Below are 24,197 nucleotides of genomic sequence, written 5' to 3' on the forward strand. Positions count from 1 at the left end.
AATAAGTGGTAGAAAATGACTGACTGATGTTCTTTTGTGGAAAAGTGAGATTTGGAAATATATGTTTCTTTTGCTCAAATTGCTATTTGCTAATTATTTATTTTTACTCAATTTTTATTTTATTATTCAAAGTACCAGAACCTGCACATAATTTTATATTTAGTCTGTATGATTACATCATTTTCACAAATTAAATCACTGGGTGCTCAGTAATCTTTTGATTCATTCTAGTGCTACTGGTTCAGTAACTCATGGAGCATCCACATTTGTCACCATTTCTTCAAATGTCTGTTAAATAATAATGTTTTTCTTAGCCTTTGACTAAATAGAGCAGGAGATGCTAAATTAGTTTTTAACAGTTGTATCTTTCATGGCTTTTATCTCTTATTGTATTTTATGTACTACTTTACGTTGTATTTATTTTAGTACTAGTTTGGTGAAATTGCAAAGCACTTTGATCAACTTAATTTGCATTTTTTGTATTTTGGTGTATTTTGTTTTTATTTGTTTTCTGCCGTTGTGTCTTGGTGAGTTTTATGTTTTTACTGTTTTGTATTTGTATTTTAAACCCTGTATTATACTATTGTTTTATGTAAACAAAAGCCGCACTGGGGACAGGCATTGTGAATTAGCTTAAACTACAAATGTTTAAGGGTCGGCTATTTGTTGACACCGAACACTTGTCCCTATATAATAAACTGATAAATGAAGTGAAAGAGAAATCATTGATGAGACACACTGATTCTATTTGTCCATTGACATTTTATTGGAAAATTGCAATATAATATAATGTACAATAAAAATAGTAACAATACAAAAATCTGTACATTCTGTGACTTCGCAGTACATTTGGAGGACTGCCAACAAAACAACTTCAACAGGGAGAAAAAGTATTTAGATGTGGAGCCGAGCGGCTTTCCGTCTGTTTTTTGTTTTTAACAAAACATACAAGATATAAATGTGTTTTCCTTTGTGCAGCAGACCTTCATGTGCTAGGGTTACAGTACACTTGGCTTTGAACGTTTTTTTTTTTCTGACATTGTCAACATAGAATAAAGACCCAGGTAGTGTTAGTATTGAAAGATGATCTGTGGTCTTCTTGCAGCACAAAGAACTTAGAGGTTTTGACACGATCTTCATTCAGAGATTGTGATTTCTGATGTTATCTTACATTGCTTCATTATATTTTAAAACCTGTGAAGCAGGTTTGTGTTTAGTAATCAACATTTCTGATTCAAGTTGAAGCCTAAAATAATTTCAAAAAAAGCATTGCTTGAGTTCTGAAAACTACAAAAACTTTATTTTTATATGTCTCCTCATTCTGAACACTCAGATTAAGGCTTGATGAATTGGCTCAAGATAAGGATGATCACTGTAAAGAAAAAATAATAAAAGAAACTGTACACACATTCTGTAAAAACAAACAGTATTAAAACTCCCTAAAATATTCTACTTCTCTGTACCAAATCTAATTGGGTGTTGGTTTAAACAAACATAACTATGATAATAATACTCTGGCATTTTTTTTTTCTGTAACAAACTGCAAAGAAGAAAACAAAAAAAGTAATATCATAGCAGCACTTTTTTTTTTAGAACATTCACGTCTCCCATATTTAAACCCTTTAATTCTTGTTAAATTAATGATTTCTGTCAGTTTGGAGTGAATAACACTGCTCTGCTCAGAGGTTTCAGTTGGTTTGAGCAGCACTTATCAGACGTGACGACCAGCTGCTGTAAAACATAAAGCTCAGAGAATCAGTGCCGTCATGTCAGGGGAAACATGTTTTTTTTTATTTATTGCATACAGAGACTGTGATCTGTGACATCTCTTGCTCTGAGACCTGCTCATGAACAAATACCCTGCGTTGTACCTTCTTTGTTCCGACTTTCCTTACTCTTTGGTTCTAGGTAAAACCATCGAAATGAAAGAGATGCAAGTGTGTAACTTCTCTATTCTGTAGCAGCACTAAAAATCTAAAGAAAACTCAAAAAGCGCCTTGTTCTAGCTAGACAGGACCAGGTACATTTCTTCACTTCTGAGGTCATTACTACAACCTACTTCCTCTTTTCAGAGACTGAGCGCACATTAGTGGGGAGTTCTTGGAGGAGAATTAGTTCTGCTTTAAGCACATTCTTCATAGTGCTGTGTTTCTTCATACTGTGTGTAGTCATAGTTAAGATAGACCCTTACATACAGTCCTGAACCTTTTCCAGCTTCCCACAGCAGTACCGCTTGGCTTCCCCTTGTTCCTGTCTCGGATTGTCAAGTCTCCAGAGTAGATAGGGGAATTTCTTTCCTTTTAATTGCTCATGAGAAGTCTTAGTTGTCATATTTCTGATTCTCGCCTCAGAGTCCGTGGCTCCAGCGGCACCATGGCTTGACTGTGTTCAGTCTCTGAGATGCTGTCGATCTGGGTGCCGTCGGGCCCAACGCTGCCCCCATTCCCTTCATCCGAATCTTCCTTTTTGTCCAATGCCATCTCATTTTCATAGCAGAAGGAGTTGGTGTTGGACAGAATGTATTTTTTCTCTGCCAGTTCTCTGGCACTGCATAGGGGAGTGTTCAGCACCTCATATGTCTTGTGGAAGCGGGAGTAGTCCACGTTGTAGTAGTTCTTCTCCTCAAAGAGCACAGGCTCGAAGCGGTGGCCCCAGAGGATCTCGTTGGTGACGTACGAACTGCGACATTGCGTGGTCATCGCAGTTGCCTCCACCATACCCTCGAGGATCACCACAATTTCAAAGTCTGAGTTCTCCACATCCTGCTTGCTCATGTTGTAAAAGGGGCTGTCCTCATTGATCTCATGGACAATGGTTATTGGGGTGACCAGAAAGATGCGGTCGACTCCGCTGTCAAAACCCACATCTATGTCCATTTGGTCAAGAGGGATATACTCCCCCTCTGCTGTCGTTCTGGATTTGAGAAGCTGAGCTCGGACATGTGCCTCAACCAGGTGGCTCTTCCGCAAGTTGCCCACACGCCACATCAGGCAGAGCTTGTTGTCCCTCATGGCCACTGTGGCATTATGGCTAAACACCAGAGTTTCGTTTCTCTTTTTGGGTTTTGCCATTTTGGCCATGACCGCACCAATGATGAAGGCATCAATGATGCATCCAACGATGCTTTGAAAAACCACCATGAAGATCGCAACAGGGCATTCCTCTGTCACATATCTGTAGCCATAGCCAATGGTAGTCTGAGTCTCGATAGAGAACAGAAAGGCAGCAGTGAAGCTGCTCACGTTGGAGACGCACTTCTTGGTACCACTTTCCAAGTCCCCGTGAAAGATGGCCACCAGCCAGAAGATGCAGCCAAAGAACAGCCATGACAGGAGGAAGGCGAGACAGAAGATGATGAACATCCACCTCCAGCGGATGTCCACGCATGTTGTGAAAATGTCAGCCAGGTAGCGCTGACCTTTCTCGCTCACGTTGATGAACTGCACGTTGCAGTGACCATCTTTCTTCACAAAACGGCTCTGTGGCCGGTGCCTAGTATGCACCTTGGCCTTGCCGTTGGCGTAGCCATTTGGTACTCCCGTGGTGGCGAGTTTCATGCTGTCCTCTTCTGATGACACAGTGCTGTAGCGGCTGGCTCGCACACTTCCCATCACCTCAGTCTGGGAGGGCTGTGCTGCTTCTGCTTTAGAAAACAGTCTGAGTTTCTGGAAAAAGCGTTGGAGAAACAGTTTTGAAACGCTTCCGGGAACCGACTAAGGGAGGAAATGGTGACAAAATGAGGCGGCAGAAGGGACGCCTCAGGTCGGGAGTGCAACAAGAGGAGGATGAAGTGGTCACTCCTCTTTCACTGAGGGACTGGACCTCATCAACGTCATCTGCTGTAGAAACACATGAAAAGGAGATATCTGTTACATAAACCAGTTACCAAAGAATCATTCAACTTTAATAAAAGAAGAAAACACAATTAAATCATCTTTTCCTTAATAGAACAAGAAGTGTGTGCAGCCTGAGAAAAACCATCAAGAGCCTAAAGCCTGAGGTTGAGGGAACTTGTCTCAACCTCAACTTTCACCCAGTTATGACAAGCAAATATTTAACTTTGATTTGACATGCCCGCTTGCATTGCGAGAGGTTGCACAGTAATTGCAATTAAGTCCAGTTATTGGCCATTTACAAAGTGGTCTTATTTTTCTTGGACGCACATTATGACCTGATCATTTCTATTTCAGTCAAGAGTTACAGAGTTTCTGGGCGTGGCGCATGGCGTAGCAGTAGAGCAGGCAACCCATCTATACAGAGGCCTCAGTGCTCCATGCAGCCGCCCGGGCTTCAACTCCTGAACCCGAGAGACCTAGGCAGCATGTCTTCCCCCTCTTTCCATCCCACTTCCTGTCTGCCTACTTTGAAAAACAATTAACAAAAATAAGGGCCACTAGTGACACAAGGAAAAACTATTCAATTTTTACGTTTTTCTCTAAGAAACCTTACATATTGGTGTCATTCTTGCAACAAAAGATAAAAAATACAATATATATTTGTAAAGGTACACATAAAATATGTTCTTGGACAATATAATATCATGCAATTGGAAATTGATGTATATTTTGTGGATGGCCAGTAAGATTTGCATCTACAGCTGCACTTTCTGTTAACTTTCAGGAGATTACAGGTGACCTTATGTCACTCTCAGGGTTTGTGCACTTTGCTCTTTGGTGGAGAAGCATAAGCTCCATCTATGATGCTCAACTTGTTGACTTACAACAAACTCCCACTGGGAGGGGCTCATCTTTCTGCTGTGCTTGTCCCAGCAGAACCATAGTATCTCTCATTAGGTATGGCTGTCTTGGCAACAAAGTCCTAATCGACCAATTGCTCTCTGACATGGCAGTATTTACTCATGGTGAATTTCTCTCAGCTGCATGATAAGTAAAGACAAAAAGGAAGGCAGTAGAGAAAGCTAGACAGTCTTCACAGACAGAGGGGTACCTCACTTATAGACTGTGTATACTGCACAACCTCTGCTGATTCATAGTGAAGTTTCACACTTGTGGAACATAAAGCTGGCTGATGCAACTTCTCTGCAGTGTTAAACATCAACAGCTGCAGCTGTTTAAAATTTCAGTGGGTAATATAAATGCAATTTAATGGACATGCACCATCAAATGCAATGCAAGCTGCATTGTTTAACAAGTGAAGTCTGGTATTTTACAGCTGATTGCTGAATGTTGATTTAAATCCTTCTTAGAGATTAATTAAATACGTGCAAATTTGAAAGGCTTTCATTTATACATTTTCCGATCAATTTTGCATACTGAAAGGTACAAAGTTACACAAAACTCCCTGATCAAATCATCATAATAACTTGTATATTACTGGAACATTTATCACTGATGACTATGTGTCAGACAGTGAACGTACCTAACCCAGAGGACACATTTTAACAGGTGCAGGGGTTAAAAATGAGTTGTAATGCAATGCAGTCCCACACAAACAAATCCACACGCACATTTCATTCAGAAATATAAAGTGACTGATTAAAAACGTTTCGCGGGCTGTTTGACAGATGTGACCACGAAGTCACGAAGTGTAAAAGGCAGGAAGGCTGCGCGCCATGGAGAAACAACTGGATCATCAAAGCCCGCGGTTTATTAAAATAAAACTTCTCTGATTGTTTACGCTCCTATTTAGGCATAATAGTACAATTAAACCAAAGCGGTCTCTCTGTGTGCAGTAAGCTTCTCCTACCTGTTGCTCATCTGTGGACCGGCTTGGATCAAGCTGTCTGAAATATAATCCAGTCGCTCCTGTGGCCTCAGTTTATCCGCTCCGCTTGTTATTTACTTTGGCACTAACGAGCTGAAACGTCCCTCATGTCTCTGAGGGACCGGTCCTGATAATGTGGTTCGCGCTGAGTTCCCCCAAAGCGTTTTAAACGACCTGCTCCAGCGCGATCCGCCCCCAGCTCCACGCCCGGCCAATGATAGAGGGACGGGGGAGCGCGCACAGTGAAACTGACTGAGTGGTCGTGCTTTCATGTTTGACTGACACCACTCGTGTGCACGACACATCGTGGAAGTGAAACAAGTTAGGCGACGACAAATTAAACCCAAATCAGGGGTTTAAAGGAAACTTAGACATAAAAATAAGTACCAGAAGCAGCAGCGGAGGCATTACAATTGGGCAATATCACCTGTATGTTATTTTTCAAATTAATTTAACATAAATTGAAAAGTAGTACAGCTGCTGTTTTACTCCAAACTAATTTATTAAAGTGAACATATAAAATACAAATAACAAAAAAGATAATTTTGGTGATGTTCTATGTGCAGTTCGGGTTTGCTCAAATGAGGCTTTGGAAAAAGTGTTCTATCGGAAATACTGACTCATTCAATACAGGGCCTACATGCCTGCATTATGATATGACTGTCTTTCTCCACTGCGCTATCGGGTTGCTTCAGATGTTTAGACTGTGCATCTGTTGCCCTGTAATTTTAGGTCAGCCCTTAACCATATTGTCTTCCAGCTGAACCATTCTTCCTGCTCACTAATTCATCACAAACATTAACCCCACAGGCTTCATGTTTTTCACAGAGCCTTGATTTTTCTCTGTCAGGCTTATTTTTAGCTAGGGTTTATTTATAGCAGCACGTATAATTAGCCCAAACCACCTGTGTCAGTGAACTGTGTGTGTGTGTGTGTGTGTGCGTGTGTGTGGGTGAGTGTGTGTGTGTGTTTGTTTTCCATGCCCAATTTCCAGCAATGCGTGCAGGGATCCAGTGAGGACCACAAGGTGGAGGGCTGGAGGCTGGATTTAAACAGCGATTCTTCTGCCACGGACATACACACAGAACTGAAATGCGAGCCCGGCATGAAAGAGAAGGGGGATTCTCAGTCTGAATTTCCAGGCTGCTGCAGCAGCAGCATCTAGAGGATTAAGTTGTGTAAACACATACTGAGAGCAGAATCATGCAATAGGTATAGTCTGAATACTTCTGTGCATACACATGTGTATTTCTAATGTTGTAAAGACCATATATTATCATTGTTACAAATTTTTCTTTTCAGCTTTGTTCAGACTCGTAGCTTATGCTAGTTGTATTGATTTCCATGCTTGAAGTAGAGAAAAAAAGAGTAAGACTGCTGGCATATTTAAAAATGAAGCTTTTTAAAGAGATTTCTCCCCAGTTTTTGTTTCATTAAAACCAAAATATAGCTGAATATCTACAAAAAAACCCACATATGTACATTTCATGATTTCAGAAATAAAAACATTTTATTTGCAAAATAAAAAGATGAATAATGGTGACAAAAGGTCTTTAAAATGTTTTTGTCGACAATGAAAAGCTGTTGTGGCTGGCACTGTTTCCTTACAGCAGGCATGTCCAGGGTTCAAATGTCAGCTTTTGATAGGCAAGTGCTATGTTTCCCATAGGCATGTGTTGTGTAACTTGAGTTGCTCCTTGTCGCCTAGTTTGGGCTGAACTTATGATGAAGGACATGAAAGATGAAAACATCACATCAATACATAATTTATATAAACTGCATACATGTATTGTTTACTCTTGGTATTTCAGTTTTTTTCTAAAATATCTATGCACATGTGCACCAACTCCCCCAATCCTGTGGTAACACATGGTGGTGGTAGCATCATGCTAAAGGGAAAGCTTTTCTGAGTTAATGGGAGGATAGATGGAGCTGAAAACATGACAATATTTGAAGATGTTGCAAAACACTTGAGTCTGAGATGGAGGTTCACCTTGCAGGAGGACAGAAACTCTAAACATACATCCAGAACAACAATGGTTAAAATTAAAATAAAATAATGTGTTGAAATGTCAGCCATCATCCTCGCCTACAGCCACATTACCCTAAAGATACAAAATCATCTAGTACTGTGCTGAATGTGTCAAAAAGGCTAATAACATCAGAGATCTGTGGCGGAAACTTTTAGGTCCAAGTGAATTTAATCCGTGTTAGCCGTGCTGAAGTTAAATCCTGAATGCAGCAAAAAAAAGAGATTGCAGTTCACTTACAGTAGCAAAACATCTACCTGCTGCGTTGTTCTTTGTTTTGACTGGTTGCAGTATAAACTTTAGAAATCCACTCCAACCTTCTGTATCTGCTTATCTTACTCATGGTGCCTGGTTTTACAAAACAAAGCAATGCAAACTCGAAGACCGTAGACAAAAACAGGCTGTTTACAAAGCAAGTGCAAAACTAATTAAAGACAACCATGACTAATGATTTAACATCCTTTTTGTTATTTGGGAAAAAAATATTTCCAGACTGAGGCCAGTTTTTCAGTACACTAGCAGGACCCAGCGGATGTGAAATGCATGTTGTTGCATCATTATTTACTCAGGGAGGTCATACAGACCTGGAAAACTGAAACACTGGCGTACTGGCAGCATCTGTTGTTAGAAAGTCTTCATTTTAAAAAAGCAAACCACAGCTCCGGACGACTTTCCAAATGTGAACTCATTCTTTATTTACAAGAAATCGCTGCCAAAGAATCCGTATGGGATATAGTTTGTTTTATTTGCTCAAGGTTTTGGTAATATTTGGTTTATTATTGTTTTATAGCTTGTTTTGTTCCAGCTATTCACTGCTGGTGAATTAGGTAATTGATTAAGCAAAGTCAAAGCTGGTTCTCTAAAAAGATTTATCCAGTATCACCATAAGATCAAGAGTTCAGGATGGAATACAAAACCTTACCGCATACCAGATTGGTTAAAGAGCTCATGGGTGTACTGGGGATGCTACTGCTGTTCTTTTTAATTCTGTTTTGTCCCACCTGGAGAACTAACAGGGCTACGCATGCATTCTCTTCATTGACATTAGCTCTGCTTTCAACACCATCTTCATCTACAGAGGAATATGGATTGTGGGTCTCCCTTGTTCCATCTGCGCCTCTGGATAAAAGACTTCCTGACTCACCAGACACAAAGGTCCTTCAAACCTCCTCAGCCATCATTATCAGCACCACCACTCTCCAGCACTTTTTGCCGGAGCCCACCGATCGTAAATCTCTGGACATATCTCTATGTTACGGCCTACCAAAGCAACACCATTGTCAAATTAGCAGATGGGGAAGATGAGTTCACCTACAAGAATGTAGCTGACACCAGTGTGCATGAACCACAAGCTGCTCTTGAACACAAACCAAGACCGAGGAGCTTATTGTGGATTTCAAGGAAACACTATTTCAAAGGGGCCTGGGTGGAGATGGTGTTGAACTTCTGTTTCCTGGCAGTCTACATCACAGAGGATTTGACCTGGGGTGTGAGCACAGCAGAGACGGTGAAGAAAGCCTAGCAAGGGCTATGCTTCCTCAGAGCCCTCAGGAAATATCCCTCAACAGATGGTGGTGGCCTTCTATTGGTTCCTTTTGATAAGCATCATGTGTTTTTTTGCCTGTGTGTGATTTTCCAGCTGCACTGTGAGATAGAGGAAAGCACTTCAGATGATCAGCTGTCCTCTATGCTCTTCTCAGGAAAGCTAAAAATGTTATACAAGACTCTTCATGCAACATGTTCCAGTTGCTGCCATCAGACAGGGGATCCTGGAGCATTAATACATAAGACTAAGAGACCAAAAAGGTTTCCTGGAGCTGTCAGGTCATAAAATGTCATCTTAATTGTTAAATATTTTACTTTATGTGCAATAATTGTACTTGCAGAATAACTATTATAACTTCTTTTTGCTTTTTCTGCCAGGCAGCACTCTTTTTCTATTCTATTCTATTCTATTCTATTCAATTCTATTCTTTTCAATTCTATAACTTTTTTTCCATGTCTCATTAAACAGTCGTTGAATAATGGGAATACCAACAATGCAGAGAGAAGAAATTTTTATAGCACTATGAAATTATTCTGCATTGATCACATCATTTGCTGCATTCTCCAGCTCCTTTCCTTCAAAGGTGACTTTAAAAGTCATTTTATTTAGGACCAGACAAAAATGTCTGTGCCTAAATATTTATGTTTGCAGACCAAATCATCTATGTTTGTGCACAACTGTATGCTGCTCATCATGGCGACAGACGCTTGAATCATCCTGTTGACCACAGGTTTGACATGTCTTGTATTCATCATGAGACATAACAATCTAAAAGTATCTTTGCAAGTGAGAGGAAAAAGAAGCTGAGTCATTACAAAAACTCCAGCTGCTGTTTGCTCTCAGCTCTGCCTTTAGGATTAGTTTCTGTTCATTCTGTTCATCATTGCAAATTCCCCGCTGCCAATTTGTCATGTCTAGTATTTGATTTTTGTTTTTTCTTTGGTGATTAATTACTTTTAAACCCTTTCAAAATAAATGCTTTTAGAGTTATCTAGTGACTGGAAATAGTGGAAAACAAAACAGCAGATTTCCAGTTCATCTAAAGCCCCTCTGTAAATTAAAATATCATTGAAAAGGTAATCAATTTCATTAGTTCATTTCAAAAAGTGACATGTTTATAACTTATATTTTTCACATGCAAAGTCATATTTTAAGCATTTACTTCTGTTTTGTCATTTTTAACTCCTCAGCAGAGCCAGTGGCTGATTGCTTCAGTGTCACCGCAAGCAGATATTGCTCATGTAAAAGAAGCCTCAAACAAGTGTATACTATATGGTACATGGAAATACTTTCGATTAGGCTGACATTCTGTAGTAAAAATCCATAATCCGTAATCCATATAATATCAGTATTGGTTTTTGAACTAATTTACTGAAATAAATGAACCTTTCAGATGAACATGTAATGTTATAATGTGTGTCAAAAATATGTTATTATCAGTGTTAATTATTGTAACTCACATCTGCTCCAACTCGCTATGTGACACGGAGCACATCTGATGGGTGATTACCATAAGACCATAGTATCATCACTGATTAAGAAACGCATCAGTGGACTTGACAACATGTGAATACAATTTAAACCACAGTGTAACAAGCAATAATATTAATTGCAATTGTTAAAGTATCACCATCATCAAATTAATCTTGACAAATACACTTCTATATCTTATTTTCCTGTCCATGTTATCTTTTTTTTGTTTAGTGGCATGTTTTGAAAAATTCCCTTACTAACCGAGAATCAAAATGTGTTGATTGGTTTCTTTTGTTAAGTACGGTGGCCGGGGGGTGCAAAACACTTTTACAAGTACCGAAACAAATGTACATTTCAGAAAACAAATTTACATTTCAGAAAACAATTTAACAAGATGCGAAACAAATTTACATTTTAGAAAACAAATTTACATTTCAGAAAACACTTTTACATTTCAGAAAACAAATTTACATTTCAGAAAACAAATTTACATTTCAGAAAACACTTTTACATTTCAGAAAACAAATTTACATTTCAGAAAACACTTTTACATTTCAGAAAATCAACCGGAAAGGGAATGTACCAACGCCGAGGCTGACCCGGAAGTCAGCCTCAGGGCTGCATCCTTCGAAGGCCGTATTTGTTGGCCGATTACGTTACAGCGCGGCGACGAAGGCTGTCCCAATTCATGAATCATTCCGAGCAAATGCTGCCGACAATGTGTCCTTATTTTGCCCCATTTGAAGGATGCGTTGTGAATATCCTTCGCGGCCCATCATTTCCCATCATTCATTGCGGGTTGAAGCGGATTGGTCAAGCAGGGGAAGCCATGGCGGACCATAGCAACAAAAGCTGTGAGTAAATTGTGGAAAATTACACTTTCTGTGACACAAATTAAGTTCTACAATGTTTTTAGTGTGGGAATATAACTATGTAGACGTGAAATATCGGCTTGATTTATCTAGACATCGCTTAATTTCAAATGTGCTCCGACGTGTTCGAAGTTTTCCGTTCCCGGCGTAGTAACCGGCTCGCCTCGCCAGCCCTACCGGCGGTGAGGTGAGCTAGCCCGGTAGAGATCTGACCGGACTATCGGCACTAAGCTCCCGCTGGCAGTCATCACAGTGAACGTTTAACACAAGTGATTTCTAACAGTTTATGTTATTATTTTAATTGTTACTGAAAATCGATTTAACATTTCCGGTAATATTAAGGTTAACCAGAATAAATGGACAGTTTTATGTAATCCAACTGTATCGCTGGAGAGTGTGATTGAGAATAAATAAGCTTTACAATATTAATTTTTAATGAAGAAATGTGCTATATGTTTTAAAAGTTTATTTATAATTCAGTTAGCATTATAATTTCTGATTCCAGGTAAACCCGACGAGGAATACACCTCCAAATGTAAGTGAATCTCAGTAAAGAAGTGAAAATTTTGAAAGAGCTTGTTTTAGACATTTGCATATAAATATTTTCTTCAAATTAAGACAAATGTGAAATTAAAAAAGGCTTTATTTTTCCTCTGATATTAAGCAAGATGTTTTTTTTTTTTGTATTTTCATATTTTTTTTTTAGGTACAAAGGAGCAGACGGGCAAGTTTATTAAGCTCAGGGGTGAGAACCACCACCTTTTTACTGGAGCTAAAAACTCACCCACCGTGGCTTGGAGGTACAATAACAACATTCTTTGCAGTCAGTTTCTGTCCAGTTTCAATAACTCCTATCTTTCTAACTTTCATAAATATCCATCCAGTGATTAACATACTTCTTTCGGTTTAGGACAATTCTGGAGAAGATGGACCAACAGGGGAAGGTCACCCACTTTGCAGGCCAAAACAATGTGGGACAATTTGAAAAAAAAAAAAGAATTTAGATTATGTTCAGAAGTTCTCATGTCACACACAAATAAAAAAATATTTCTAAAAGTCTTGTTGGTTTCTCTGTTTAGTCAACTCTTTTTTGTTTTCTTCCTTCTAACTTTAGGATTGTAAGTATCCAGTGTCAGGAGAGGGAGTCAGTGAAAAGCCCACTGCTGCTACTTGGCCCTGGTTTGTCTTTATGGATGAGGTGTTGGGACAGAGGTCTTCCACAACACCTCCTGTCCTGATTGCCTCCATCCCTGAGGACACTCCAGGGCCAAGCAGAGCGGTGGGCAACCAGATGGAGAAGGAAGACAGTGAGCCAGCAGGAAGGGGTCAGAAAAGAAAGAGGGACAGAGTTGATGGAGTTGATCAGGGAGGACATGAGGGCACAGAGAGAAGCAGAGGAGAAGAGGGCACAGAGAATGGACAGACTGTTTTCCAAAGAATGGCACCAAAATAAGGTGCTATAAAAGAAATAAGTAAATGTGTTTTGTTCAGATTGTTTCTTAAAGTTTCAAGGTGTTCTAATAAATTTCAAAATTGTTTTTGTCACTAGTTATTTCCATTTGATCTAACAATACATCAACTTCATTTAAAGTTATAAACAGAATTTATTATGAAAAATACAAACAGCATTTTAAACAGAATGGGGGAAGAAAACATTCAAACAGATCAAGATTACAAGACAAAAGGCATAAAATAAAACTATGTACAAGTATTTACAATGGTGACAGCAGGATCAACCTGAGTGACCGGTTCCTGGAAAAACCTCTTCAACAGAACAAAGAGGCAGATGTCTTTCTGAACAGAAAGTCTGGCGGTGTGGCTAAATCTCTCACAAGGTCAGAGACATGGATGGGATGCTGCAACTGAGATCTGTGGTTAGTCTTTCTGGATGGTGAGCGAAGCATCACACAGGTGGTCTGCAGATGTTTGTGATGTCTCTTTCTGCTGTCCATGTCATCATCCATCAAGTGGGTTTAAAGGGCTGGCTGAATTGATGGCTGCCACATCACTAAGAGGTAATCGGAAAAATGCAGAATTAGAAGATGGTGCTCACAAAATATTACAATTAGTTATACCCCTCAAACATTAATCACATCTATATATTATTACTTGGCTGCACACAGTAGTCATGTTCTGGTGGTACCTCCTCCAGGGCAGACACCTCAGCTGAAAGCTGGTCCTGCCAGAGAGCAACGCTGACTGCCTCAGTCCAAACCTCACCCTCATCCTCTTCTACAGCCTCCTCTGGGTCATCCTCTGGGGCCATGACATCCCCAGCACCAAGGCAGATGTTGTGGAGGATGGCGCATGCTGTTATGACCTGAAAACAATTTAAAAGAGGGTGCATATATGTGTATATATTATGTATAATGTATATATAAAATGGATCTAGGTCAAGACTTACGTGAGGTACAAAGGTGTCATGCACCTCCAGCGCTTGCAGGAAGAGGGCCCTGAATCTGGTTTTCATCATTCCAAAAACACGCTCTATTATAGAGCGTGTTTTTGGAATGATGGCTGTTAAAGCGCTGGGCTCCCACACCTTGTCTTGTCCTCTTGTAGGGAGTGATGAGGGGGAGTGGATATTGGAGGCATGGGTACCCTCCATCAGCAAGGATAAAATGCCCTGGAGGAGGATAAACTGTACAGTGGGCTGTGGCGGAGCACCCTAGAGTCATGCACTGACCCAGGCCAGCCCACATACGTGTCAATAAAATGGCTCTCAGAAACTGCTTGCAGGATTATGGAAGGGAAGAGTTTCCTGTTCCTGTAGCACTGACCATCAAGGCTGCTTGGACACCTGAAGCGGATATGGCAGCCGTCAATTGCACCCACAGCTTTAAGAAAAACTGGCGTGCCAGCCCTGCAAACTCACGGGACACTGCCTTAAGTCCTCAGGGGTCTTTAGAAGGTAGATGACCTGGTGACGAATAGCCACGATCTCCTCTGTAACTCTGTGGACGATGCGATGGACAGTAGAGCGAGGCATCCCAAACACTCTGCAGACCACTCTGTAGGATGTGCCACTTGCCACCAAGAAAAGAAAAACCAAGGTCTCAATAGTAGCACCCCACCCATGTTGCCTATCCTGGTGCAAAAGATTAAGCCAGAGACTCCCTGCTCAGCCGAAAATCTGGCCTGGTGTCCTCCTGGTTGAAGAAGCGTTTCAGGACTGGGACACTCAGGTTGATCCTGCAGTAAAGGGGTCTGGTCAAGAAAAGGGAAGAATGGAGATGGAAAAACACATTATTTTTAAGGCATGCTTCTGGATATTTTCAGTGATCAAAGCAAGTAGAAACCAATACACCGAAAACACTGCATTGTTATATAATTATCTAAGAACAGCCAGAGGGGATCAAATACTTTATAATTCCCATCTATCTTAAAATTTAAAGTTGTTGTTTATAATATACTGGTCCTTCTCAAAATATTAGCATATTGTGATAAAGTTCATTATTTTCCATGATGTCATGATGAAAATTTAACATTCATATATTTTAGATTCATTGCACACTAACTGAAATATTTCAGGTCTTTTATTGTCTTAATACGGATGATTTTGGCATACAGCTCATGAAAACCCAAAATTCCTATCTCACAAAATTAGCATATCATTAAAAGGGTCTCTAAACGAGCTATAAACCTAATCATCTGAATCAACGAGTTAACTCTAAACACCTGCAAAAGATTCCTGGGGCCTTTAAAACTCCCAGCCTGGTTCATCACTCAAAACCCCAATCATGGGTAAGACTGCCGACCTGACTGTTGGTCCACTGTGTTTTATCAAGGGCAGGGTCAATGCAGCTAGCTATCAGGAGATTTTGGAGCACTTCATGCTTCCATCTGCTGAAAAGCTTTATGGAGATGAAGATTTCATTTTTCAGCACGACCTGGCACCTGCTCACAGTGCCAAAACCACTGGTAAATGGTTTACTGACCATGGTATCACTGTGCTCAATTGGCCTTCCAACTCTCCTGATCTGAACCCCATAGAGAATCTGTGGGATATTGTGAAGAGAACGTTGAGAGACTCAAGACCCAACACTCTGGATGAGCTAAAGGCCGCTATCGAAGCATCCTGGGCCTCCATAAGACCTCAGCAGTGCCACAGGCTGATTGCCTCCATGCCACGCCGCAGTGAAGCAGTCATTTCTGCCAAAGGATTCCCGACCAAGTATTGAGTGCATAACTGTACATGATTATTTGAAGGTTGACGTTTTTTGTATTAAAAACACTTTTCTTTTATTGGTCAGATGAAATATGCTAATTTTGTGAGATAGGAATTTTGGGTTTTCATGAGCTGTATGCCAAAATCATCCATATTAAGACAATAAAAGACCTGAAATATTTCAATTAGTGTGCAATGAATCTAAAATATATGAATGTTAAATTTTCATCATGACATTATGGAAAATAATTAACTTTATCACAATATGCTAATATTTTGAGAAGGACCTGTATATATATATATATATATATATATAAAATATGTCAACATACATTAGCCATAAAGTTGCTATCTCTTTGTTTATTGGCTAGTTAAATCAAACATCTTTTTTACCTGAACATGATTGTCTCTGGATTGTACCTGGAATCAGAAATTATAATGCTAACTGAATTATAAATAAACTTTTAAAACATATAGCACATTTCTTCATTAAAAATTAATATTGTAAAGCTTATTTATTCTCAATCACACTCTCCAGCGATACAGTTGGATTACATAAAACTGTCCATTTATTCTGGTTAACCTTAATATCACCTGAAATATGAAATCGATTTTCAGTAACAATTAAAATAATAACATAAACTATTAGAAATCACTTGTGTTAAACGTTCACTGTGATGACTGCCAGCGGGAGCTTAGTGCCGATAGTCCGGTCAGATCTCTACCGGGCTAGCTCACCTCACCGCCGGTAGGGCTGGCGAGGCGAGCCGGTTACTACGCCGGGAACGGAAAACTCCGAACACGTCGGAGCACATTTGAAATTAAGCGATGTCTAGATAAATCAAGCAGATATTTCACGTCTATATAGTTATATTCCCGCACTAAAAACATTGTAGAACTTAATTTGTGTCACAGAAAGTGTAATTTTCCACAATTTACTCACAGCTTTTGTTGCTATGGTCCGCCATGGCTTCCCCTGCTTGACCAATCTGCTTCGACCCGCAATGAATGATGGGAAATGATGGGCCGCGAAGGATATTCACAACGCATCCTTCAAATCGGGCAAAATAAAGACACATTTGTCGGCAGCATTTGCTCGGAATGATTTATGAATTGGGACAGCCTTCGTCGCCGCGCTGTAATGTAATCGGCCAACGAATACGGCCTTCGAAGGATGCCGCCCTGAGGCTGCCTCGGCGTTGGTACATTCCCTTTCCGGTTGATTTTCTGAAATGTAAAAGTGTTTTCTGAAATGTTAATTTGTTTTCTGAAATGTAAAAGTGTTTTCTGAAATGTAAATTTGTTTTCTGAAATGTAAATTAGTTTTCTGAAATGTAAAAGTGTTTTCTGAAATGTAAATTTGTTTTCCGAAATGTAAATTTGTTTTCTAAAATGTAAATTTGTTTCGCATCTTGTTAAATTGTTTTCTGAAATGTAAATTTGTTTTCTGAAATGTAAAAGTGTTTTCTGAAATGTAAAAGTGTTTCTGAAATGTAAATTTGTTTTCTGAAATGTAAATTTGTTTTCTGAAATGTAAATTTGTTTCGCATCTTGTTAAATTGTTTTCTGAAATGTACATTTGTTTTCTGAAATGTAAAAGTGTTTCTGAAATGTAAATTTGTTTTCTGAAATGTAAATTTGTTTTCTGAAATGTAAATTTGTTTCGCATCTTGTTAAATTGTTTTCTGAAATGTAAATTTGTTTTCTGAAATGTAAAAGTGTTTTCTGAAATGTAAATTTGTTTTCTGAAATGTAAATTTGTTTCGGTACTTGTAAAAGTGTTTTGCACCCCACGGCCACCGTAGTTAAGTGACCCAAGTTTATTTGACTTTCTTAGCTCAGACTAGACAGGAGTCTTTCTTTCTTAAGATAAGCACCATTGTGTACTTTTTACATTTTCTTGCCAGATACAACAACCATGCCTGTTTACTTCCTTATAGTATACCACAGTATATAATAAAGCTAACTGGCATTTGTTGCAAATACCTGAAGGATAAACATTTTGCAACTTTTGCCATTATCAGGTGATAATTGCTGCACTGCACCATCTTATTATTGGCATGCTGCTTTATTATTTATTTACTGTCCTATTTGTTGTGTAATCTATTGAATGACTACCTTTTAAGCTTTTTTTTAAGGTGAATGCTATGCTATGTTTACAGACTGTTTTAAACTCAGACAGTGTGGTGCATATGTTGTGATGCATCATGGGTAACATGCACAGGTGGGTAGTTTTATTCACTTTCCCAAAAAATATTTCTAAGAGGAGTATTACTGCACTATGCTTTATACTTTTACTTGAGTAATATTGCTTTGAAGTATTGTTACTTTTTTTTAAGTACTACCAAGATCTGGGAAGAAGCTCAGGGGGCAAGGGTCTCTCTATTGCTACTCCTCAGTTGCGAAACAACCTACCCCTGCATATTAGAAAGGCTTCTTCATTGCCTACTTTTAAAATTCGTCTTAAAGGGGACATGTCATGCAAAATCATAGGAAATAGGAATTCCTATATCCCCCACTTCAAGGACGAGTGCCTTCAGCAACCTCCACCAGTATCTAGAAGGATTTTCAGAAAGACTTCATCTGATTAAGGACTTCCTTCTGTCTATGGAAACGACAGATACAGCAAAGCGGTAAGTTGCAAATAACACAAAAAGGACAAAAAATATGATGTCTTGGCCATTGTTTTGATAGCAGTAGTATTGTGCCATCTGCTCATGTTAGTGCTGTGTGTCACTTTTAGCTCCTTGAGTACGTAACCGTTCTACGTTTTTTGAATTTTATTATTGCATAAACAGTTTAGCATTTTTTTTGCCAATTTGTCTTGTTTCTGCAGCGACAATTGCATGTCTTTTATCAAACTACAAAAATGGGCGAACGGGTTAAAGTGGAAGGCTCTTTGACCTTAAGGGGGGCGGGGTGTGAAGTGCCTCAATAGCATTTAAAGAGACCACACAAAAATGAGTTGATCTCAGAAGCAGCTCAGAACAGGGGTAAAAGAGGGGCCTGTGGAGATACAATAACAAGGAATTCAGACCAAAGCAATGCAGTTCCACTTTATATAGACCACAATTGAATTATCTAAGGGTGAAAAGGAAAAAAAATAAAGCATAATATGATCCCCTTTGAAACAAATTCTTATTCTTTGGCTTTCAATATTAGGGAGACTTGGTTTAACCTTCATTTTAATTGGTTTAATTGTGCCTAATCTTTTATCATTCTTATCCCATATTTATATATGCCTTTAATTTTAATGTGTGCATATACACTGATAAAAAAAATAAAGGGAACACTTAAACAACACAATATAACTCTAAGTAAATCAAACTTCTGTGAAATCAAACTGTCCACTTAGGAAGCGACACTGATTGACAATCAGTTTCACAGCTGTTGTGCAAATGGAATAGACAACAGGGGGAAATCTTTGGCGATTAGCAAGACACACTCAATAAAGGAGTGGTTCTGCAGGTGGGGACCGCAGACCACTTCTCAGTACTTATGCTTTCTGGCTGATGTTTTGGTGACTTTTGAATGTTGGTAGTGCTTTCACACTCGTGGTAGCATGAGATGGACTCTACAACCCACACAAGTGGCTCAGGTAGTGCAGCTCATCCAGGATGGCACATCAATGCGAACTGTGGCAAGAAGGTTTGCTGTGTCTGTCAGCGTAGTGTCCAGAGCCTGGAGGCGCTACCAGGAGACAGGCCAGTACACCAGGAGACGTGGAGTAGGCCGTAGGAGGGCAACAACCCAGCAGCAGGACTGCTACCGTCTTTGTGCAAGGAGGAACAGGAGGAGCACTGCCAGAGCCCTGCAAAATGACCTCCAGCAGGCCACAAATGTGCATGTGTCTGCACAAACAGTTCGAAACCGACTCCATGAGGATGGTATGAGGGCCAGATGTCCACAAATGGGGATTGTGCTCACAGCCCAACACCACGCAGGACGCTTGGCATTTGCCAGAGAACACCAGAATTGGCAAATTCGCCACTGGTGCCCTGTGGTCTTCACGGATGAAAGCAGGTTCACACTTAGCACATGTGACAGACTTGACAGAGTGCGTAGACACCGTGAAGAACGATCTGCTACCTGCAACATCCTTCAACATGACTGGTTTGGCAGTGGGTCAGTAATGCTGTGGGGTGGCATTTCTTTGGGGGGCCGCACAGCCCTCCATGTGCTCACCAGAGGTAGCCTAACTGCCATTAGGTACCGAGATGAGATCCTCAGACCCCTTGTGAGACCATATGCTGGTGCGGTTGGCCCTGGGTTCCTCCCTGCAGGACAATGCTAGACCTCATGTGGCTGCAGTGTGTCAGCAGTTCCTGCGAGATGAAGACATTGAAGCTATGGACTGGTCCGCCCGTTCCCCAGACCTGAATCTGATTGAGCACATCTGGGACATCATGTCTCGCTCCATCCACCAACGTCACGTTGCACCACAGACTGTCCAGGAGTTGGCGGATGCTTTAGTCCAGGTCTGGGAGGAGATCCCCCAGGAGACCATGCGTTGTAGGGAGGTCATACAGGCACGTGGAGGCCACACACAATACTGAGCCTCATTTTGACTTGTTTTAAGGGCATTACATCAAAGTTGGATCAGCCTGTAGTCTGTTTTTCCAGTTTAATTTTGTGTGTGACTCCAATTCCAGGCCTCCATTGGTTAATAAATTTGATTTCCATTGATGATTTTTGTGTGATTTTGTTGTCAGCACATTCAACTTTTTTTAGAAGTATTCAATGAGAATATTTCATTCATTCAGATCTAAGATGTGTTATTTGAGTGTTCCCTTTATTTTTTTGAGCAGTGTAGTTTACAGCTATGTGCAGCACTTTGTTTCAGCTATGGTTGTTTAAAAGCACTTTATAAGGGAATTGTGGCTCAGCAGGAAGATTAATGGTCTTGCAATATGAAAGTTGTGGGTGCGGTTCCAGCTTCCTCCTGCCAAATGTCAATGTGCCCCTGGGCAAGGCACTTAACCTAAAGTTTCCTACCAGTCTGTGTATCGGTGGATAAATGTGTGCATGTTAGAGAGCGTGACTGGGTGAATGTGGTTGTGGTGTTAAGTGCTTTGAGTGGTTGTATGGTACAATTTCTGGCTACACCCACATATAGTTACTTGTGAGACTTTGTACTTAAGCTTCATTTTTCTAATGTTATATTCCATCTGCTGAGCCTGTGCCAGGTTAGGTGAATATTCAGTAAACAGTATATTTTGCTACTGGAAGTACTTTGCACTGTTCAACATTTCATATACATTTCCAACCGTAAGTACTGGTTTCAGTAGCTTTATGTTGTGAAAGAATTAGATTTTGAAATGCGTGTCTTCTGCTTGAATGTTTTTTTTTTCCAATGATGTGATTTAGTTATACTCATTTTTAATCCTATTCTTTTAAATACTTGAATTTGCACATAACTATATTTTTGTCCATCTGATTCCATCATTTTTAAGTAAGTATTCAGTTCTTAGTAGCCTTTTTACCAAATACCTTTATACGCTTGAGTAATATGGATGCTGCTTTATTCTTCTGCTTGAGTTAAAACATATTGAACTACTATACAAGTATAATTTTTGGCTCCTCTGCCCACCTCTGGTAACATGTGACTTGATCAGAAGAGGTATCCATACAACGCAAACTAAAAGCTTTATCAAAAAGTTTCAAAACGTATAAAACGTTTTAAGCCTATTTCTAAAGGTAATAAAGGTCTCTCCAAATTGTTTCCACGGAATTTATGGTAATTTATTTGTGTTAACTGGAAACTGGGAGTAGTTTAAGCTAAAGCTTTTTTATTGAAGAATAATTTATTTCATTAAAAAACCTAAACATATACAAATACCTTTGTTCAACATTAGCTTCTGTAAAATGGATCCTGACTGCAGATGGCATACATGGCATTTTTCTGTACAAAAAGATGACAACAGCTTAAACAAAAACTAATGCAATGGCATTATTAATTATATAACTAGTTAGCATATCCAAACAACTGGAGAAGTCTTCAAATTATCTTTGCAGACTTAAAATAAAATAATATTCAAGGTAGCTATCACAATGATAAGATAGCTAGTGCAAGCTTTAGGTTACATTTACATTATCTTGTTGATCAGTTAGCAATCTGCTGCATTTTCATGTCATATTTGAAATACATTAAAACAATATATATGTAAAACACCCCTACAGGAGGCAATGTGCATGACATGCATGTAAATGTGCATGATATTGAGGAAAAGCACAGAAAACGTCTAAGTGTTCTTGTATGAAATCTGGTTGTTTTTGGTCATGATTATGCTAACATCTTTTTCACAACTATATCTAAAATACCTGATAAATTCCCAGGTTATTCCCATGCATTAATTTTAATTCCCATAAATTCCAGTGCAATGTTTCCAACTTTGATACTTCCAAAAGTTTTGCAACCCATTTCAAATGAAGATGTGTTGGATAAAAATCTATTGTTTCCTGAACCAGTGAATAGATGAAATGAGTTTGTGCTAAATATGACATGATCTTGTCACTGAGCAAGTCCTGTGTAACATCACAAGCTCTTTACTGATGTTTTAAATGAATTATAAAAATGCGCAAAACACAGATGAGGGTTGTATCTGGTTGTTTGATGTTGACTTGACCTTCCAGCTCAGAGCTTTTGTTCCTGAACAAGAATATAAATGAATCTCAAATAATTAGTAAGACCAAAAATGCAACCATATAAATATGTTTTCCTCAAAACCACTCACACTGGAAGCATTTTTCTAAAAAGGCCACCAACTGAAAAATTCTGATGTAAATCATCACCATTTGTCGCTTGGAATTTTTTTTGAGGATATAGATAAAAATGTAACACAAAACACAAGTAAGACAAACTAAAATGTTTTTTTAAAGGGTGGTTTTCTGAATTGATTTTTAACTGACTAGCAGAATCAACTATAAATCTGACCTCATGTCATGTAACATAAAGAAAATAAAGTCCAGTTTCTGGGTGCACTGGTGTGGCTCAATTGAACTTTGATCTGACCTCATCTGTTTTCCTTCATTGCAATTTTTTCTTGAGTGCATTAGGGAACGTCATCATCTGATTTCTGCCAGGAGGTGTGCTGCGTTGCCTTTCCGGTCACTCGCAATGCTGCAGCAGCTTTAATGTTGAGTGAAAGTGAGAGTGAGAGTAAAGTAAAGTAAAGTAAAGTAAAGTAAAGTAAGGTGAAGTGAAGTGAAGTGAAGTAAAGTAAGGTGAAGTGAAGTAAAGTAAGGTGAAGTGAAGTGAAGTGAAGTGAAGTGAAGAAACATCAAAAATAAAACATCAGTAGGCTCGGTTTTATATCCATATCTGGCAAGACAAACATCTACAGAATTAATTGTGAGAGTGAAACAGGAAACGTGAGATGATAATCTCATCAGGGTAAATAATTTTTTTTTAATCCAATATACAGTTAAGGCCAGAATTATTCATACCCCGGTCCACTTAAGGTTTAAGTTATTTTTTGTAGGAAATAAGACATCTCTCAAAAGATAAAACATGTAATAGGAAATTTGTTTTTTTTTATCGTATTTGCTTTTATTTACATTTTTATTTTAAAATGGTATGTCAAAAATCATTTATACCCTTCTCAAAAATCAATAGAAAAGCTTTTTGGCATTGCAAAAATTAAACCCTCCTTATTATTGCTGAGCAACGTTTTGCATGTTACCAGTCGTACAACTATGATTTATCTTTGGTGATGAGCTCCAGGTTTTTGAGGTTTGAAGGCCTTCTTGCCATCACCACTAATTTTGTAGTTCTCTCCACAGATTCTCTATTAGACTGAAGTAAAGACTCTGGTTGGGCTGTTTCAAAATGTAATTTTTAATTCTAATCATAAGAAACATCCATCGGTTATTAGGCAAGAAGTATACCCCGGACAGGCGTCAGTCTATCCCAGGGCAACAAGGGACAAACAACCATGCACTCACACAGGATTTGAATCCAGGACCTTCTTGCTGCAAGGGAACTAACTGCACCACTGTTGGTAAAACCAAACGATTACCTTACGCCTTAACTTAAGGGCTGTGAATAATTTTCATATTAACATTTTGTACTAAAATAATTTTTGGTCTATAACAAATTGGTCTATAACAACATAATAAATTCAACTTTAATGAATGATTCACATATTTAATTAGTTGACTGTATACATCATAAATAATTTACACATTTATAGAAATCTTTTTTCTTACATTTTCTTATTTATTAAATGCATTTATAACATATTCATATAATCATATATGTAAACATTTATTTGACAAATAATTGATTTATGAAATTATGGCACTTTTGGCGTTCAATAGCCTTGGGCCAGTACGGGAATAAATATTTGTTATATTTATTAATAATTAATGGACACAGAGACAAG

At 39.0% G+C, this 24,197-nt stretch overlaps 1 protein-coding gene across 1 annotated transcript; it reads right to left on the reverse strand.

Annotated features, from left to right (window-relative positions):
• Nucleotides 1-742: 742 nt before the first annotated feature.
• Nucleotides 743-5,846, reverse strand: kcnj2a (potassium inwardly rectifying channel subfamily J member 2a). The gene is made up of 2 exons (XM_047376123.1): nucleotides 5,707-5,846; nucleotides 743-3,839 (listed from the first exon to the last, which is right to left on the reverse strand). The coding sequence occupies exon 2, from the start codon at nucleotides 3,609-3,611 to the stop codon at nucleotides 2,328-2,330; it is 1,284 nt and encodes a 427-aa protein (XP_047232079.1). The 5' UTR covers nucleotides 3,612-3,839; nucleotides 5,707-5,846; the 3' UTR covers nucleotides 743-2,327.
• Between the last annotated feature and the right edge of the window lie 18,351 nt (nucleotides 5,847-24,197).

The sequence above is a fragment of the Girardinichthys multiradiatus genome, chromosome 10, assembly GCF_021462225.1.
Source record: "Girardinichthys multiradiatus isolate DD_20200921_A chromosome 10, DD_fGirMul_XY1, whole genome shotgun sequence".
Classification (NCBI taxonomy): domain Eukaryota; kingdom Metazoa; phylum Chordata; class Actinopteri; order Cyprinodontiformes; family Goodeidae; genus Girardinichthys; species Girardinichthys multiradiatus.

What these genes read in the sequence shown, in the direction of transcription:
- kcnj2a (XM_047376123.1), bottom strand. Translation starts at nt 3,611, where the DNA reads ATGGGAAGTGTGCGAGCCAGCCGCTACAGCACTGTGTCATCAGAAGAG.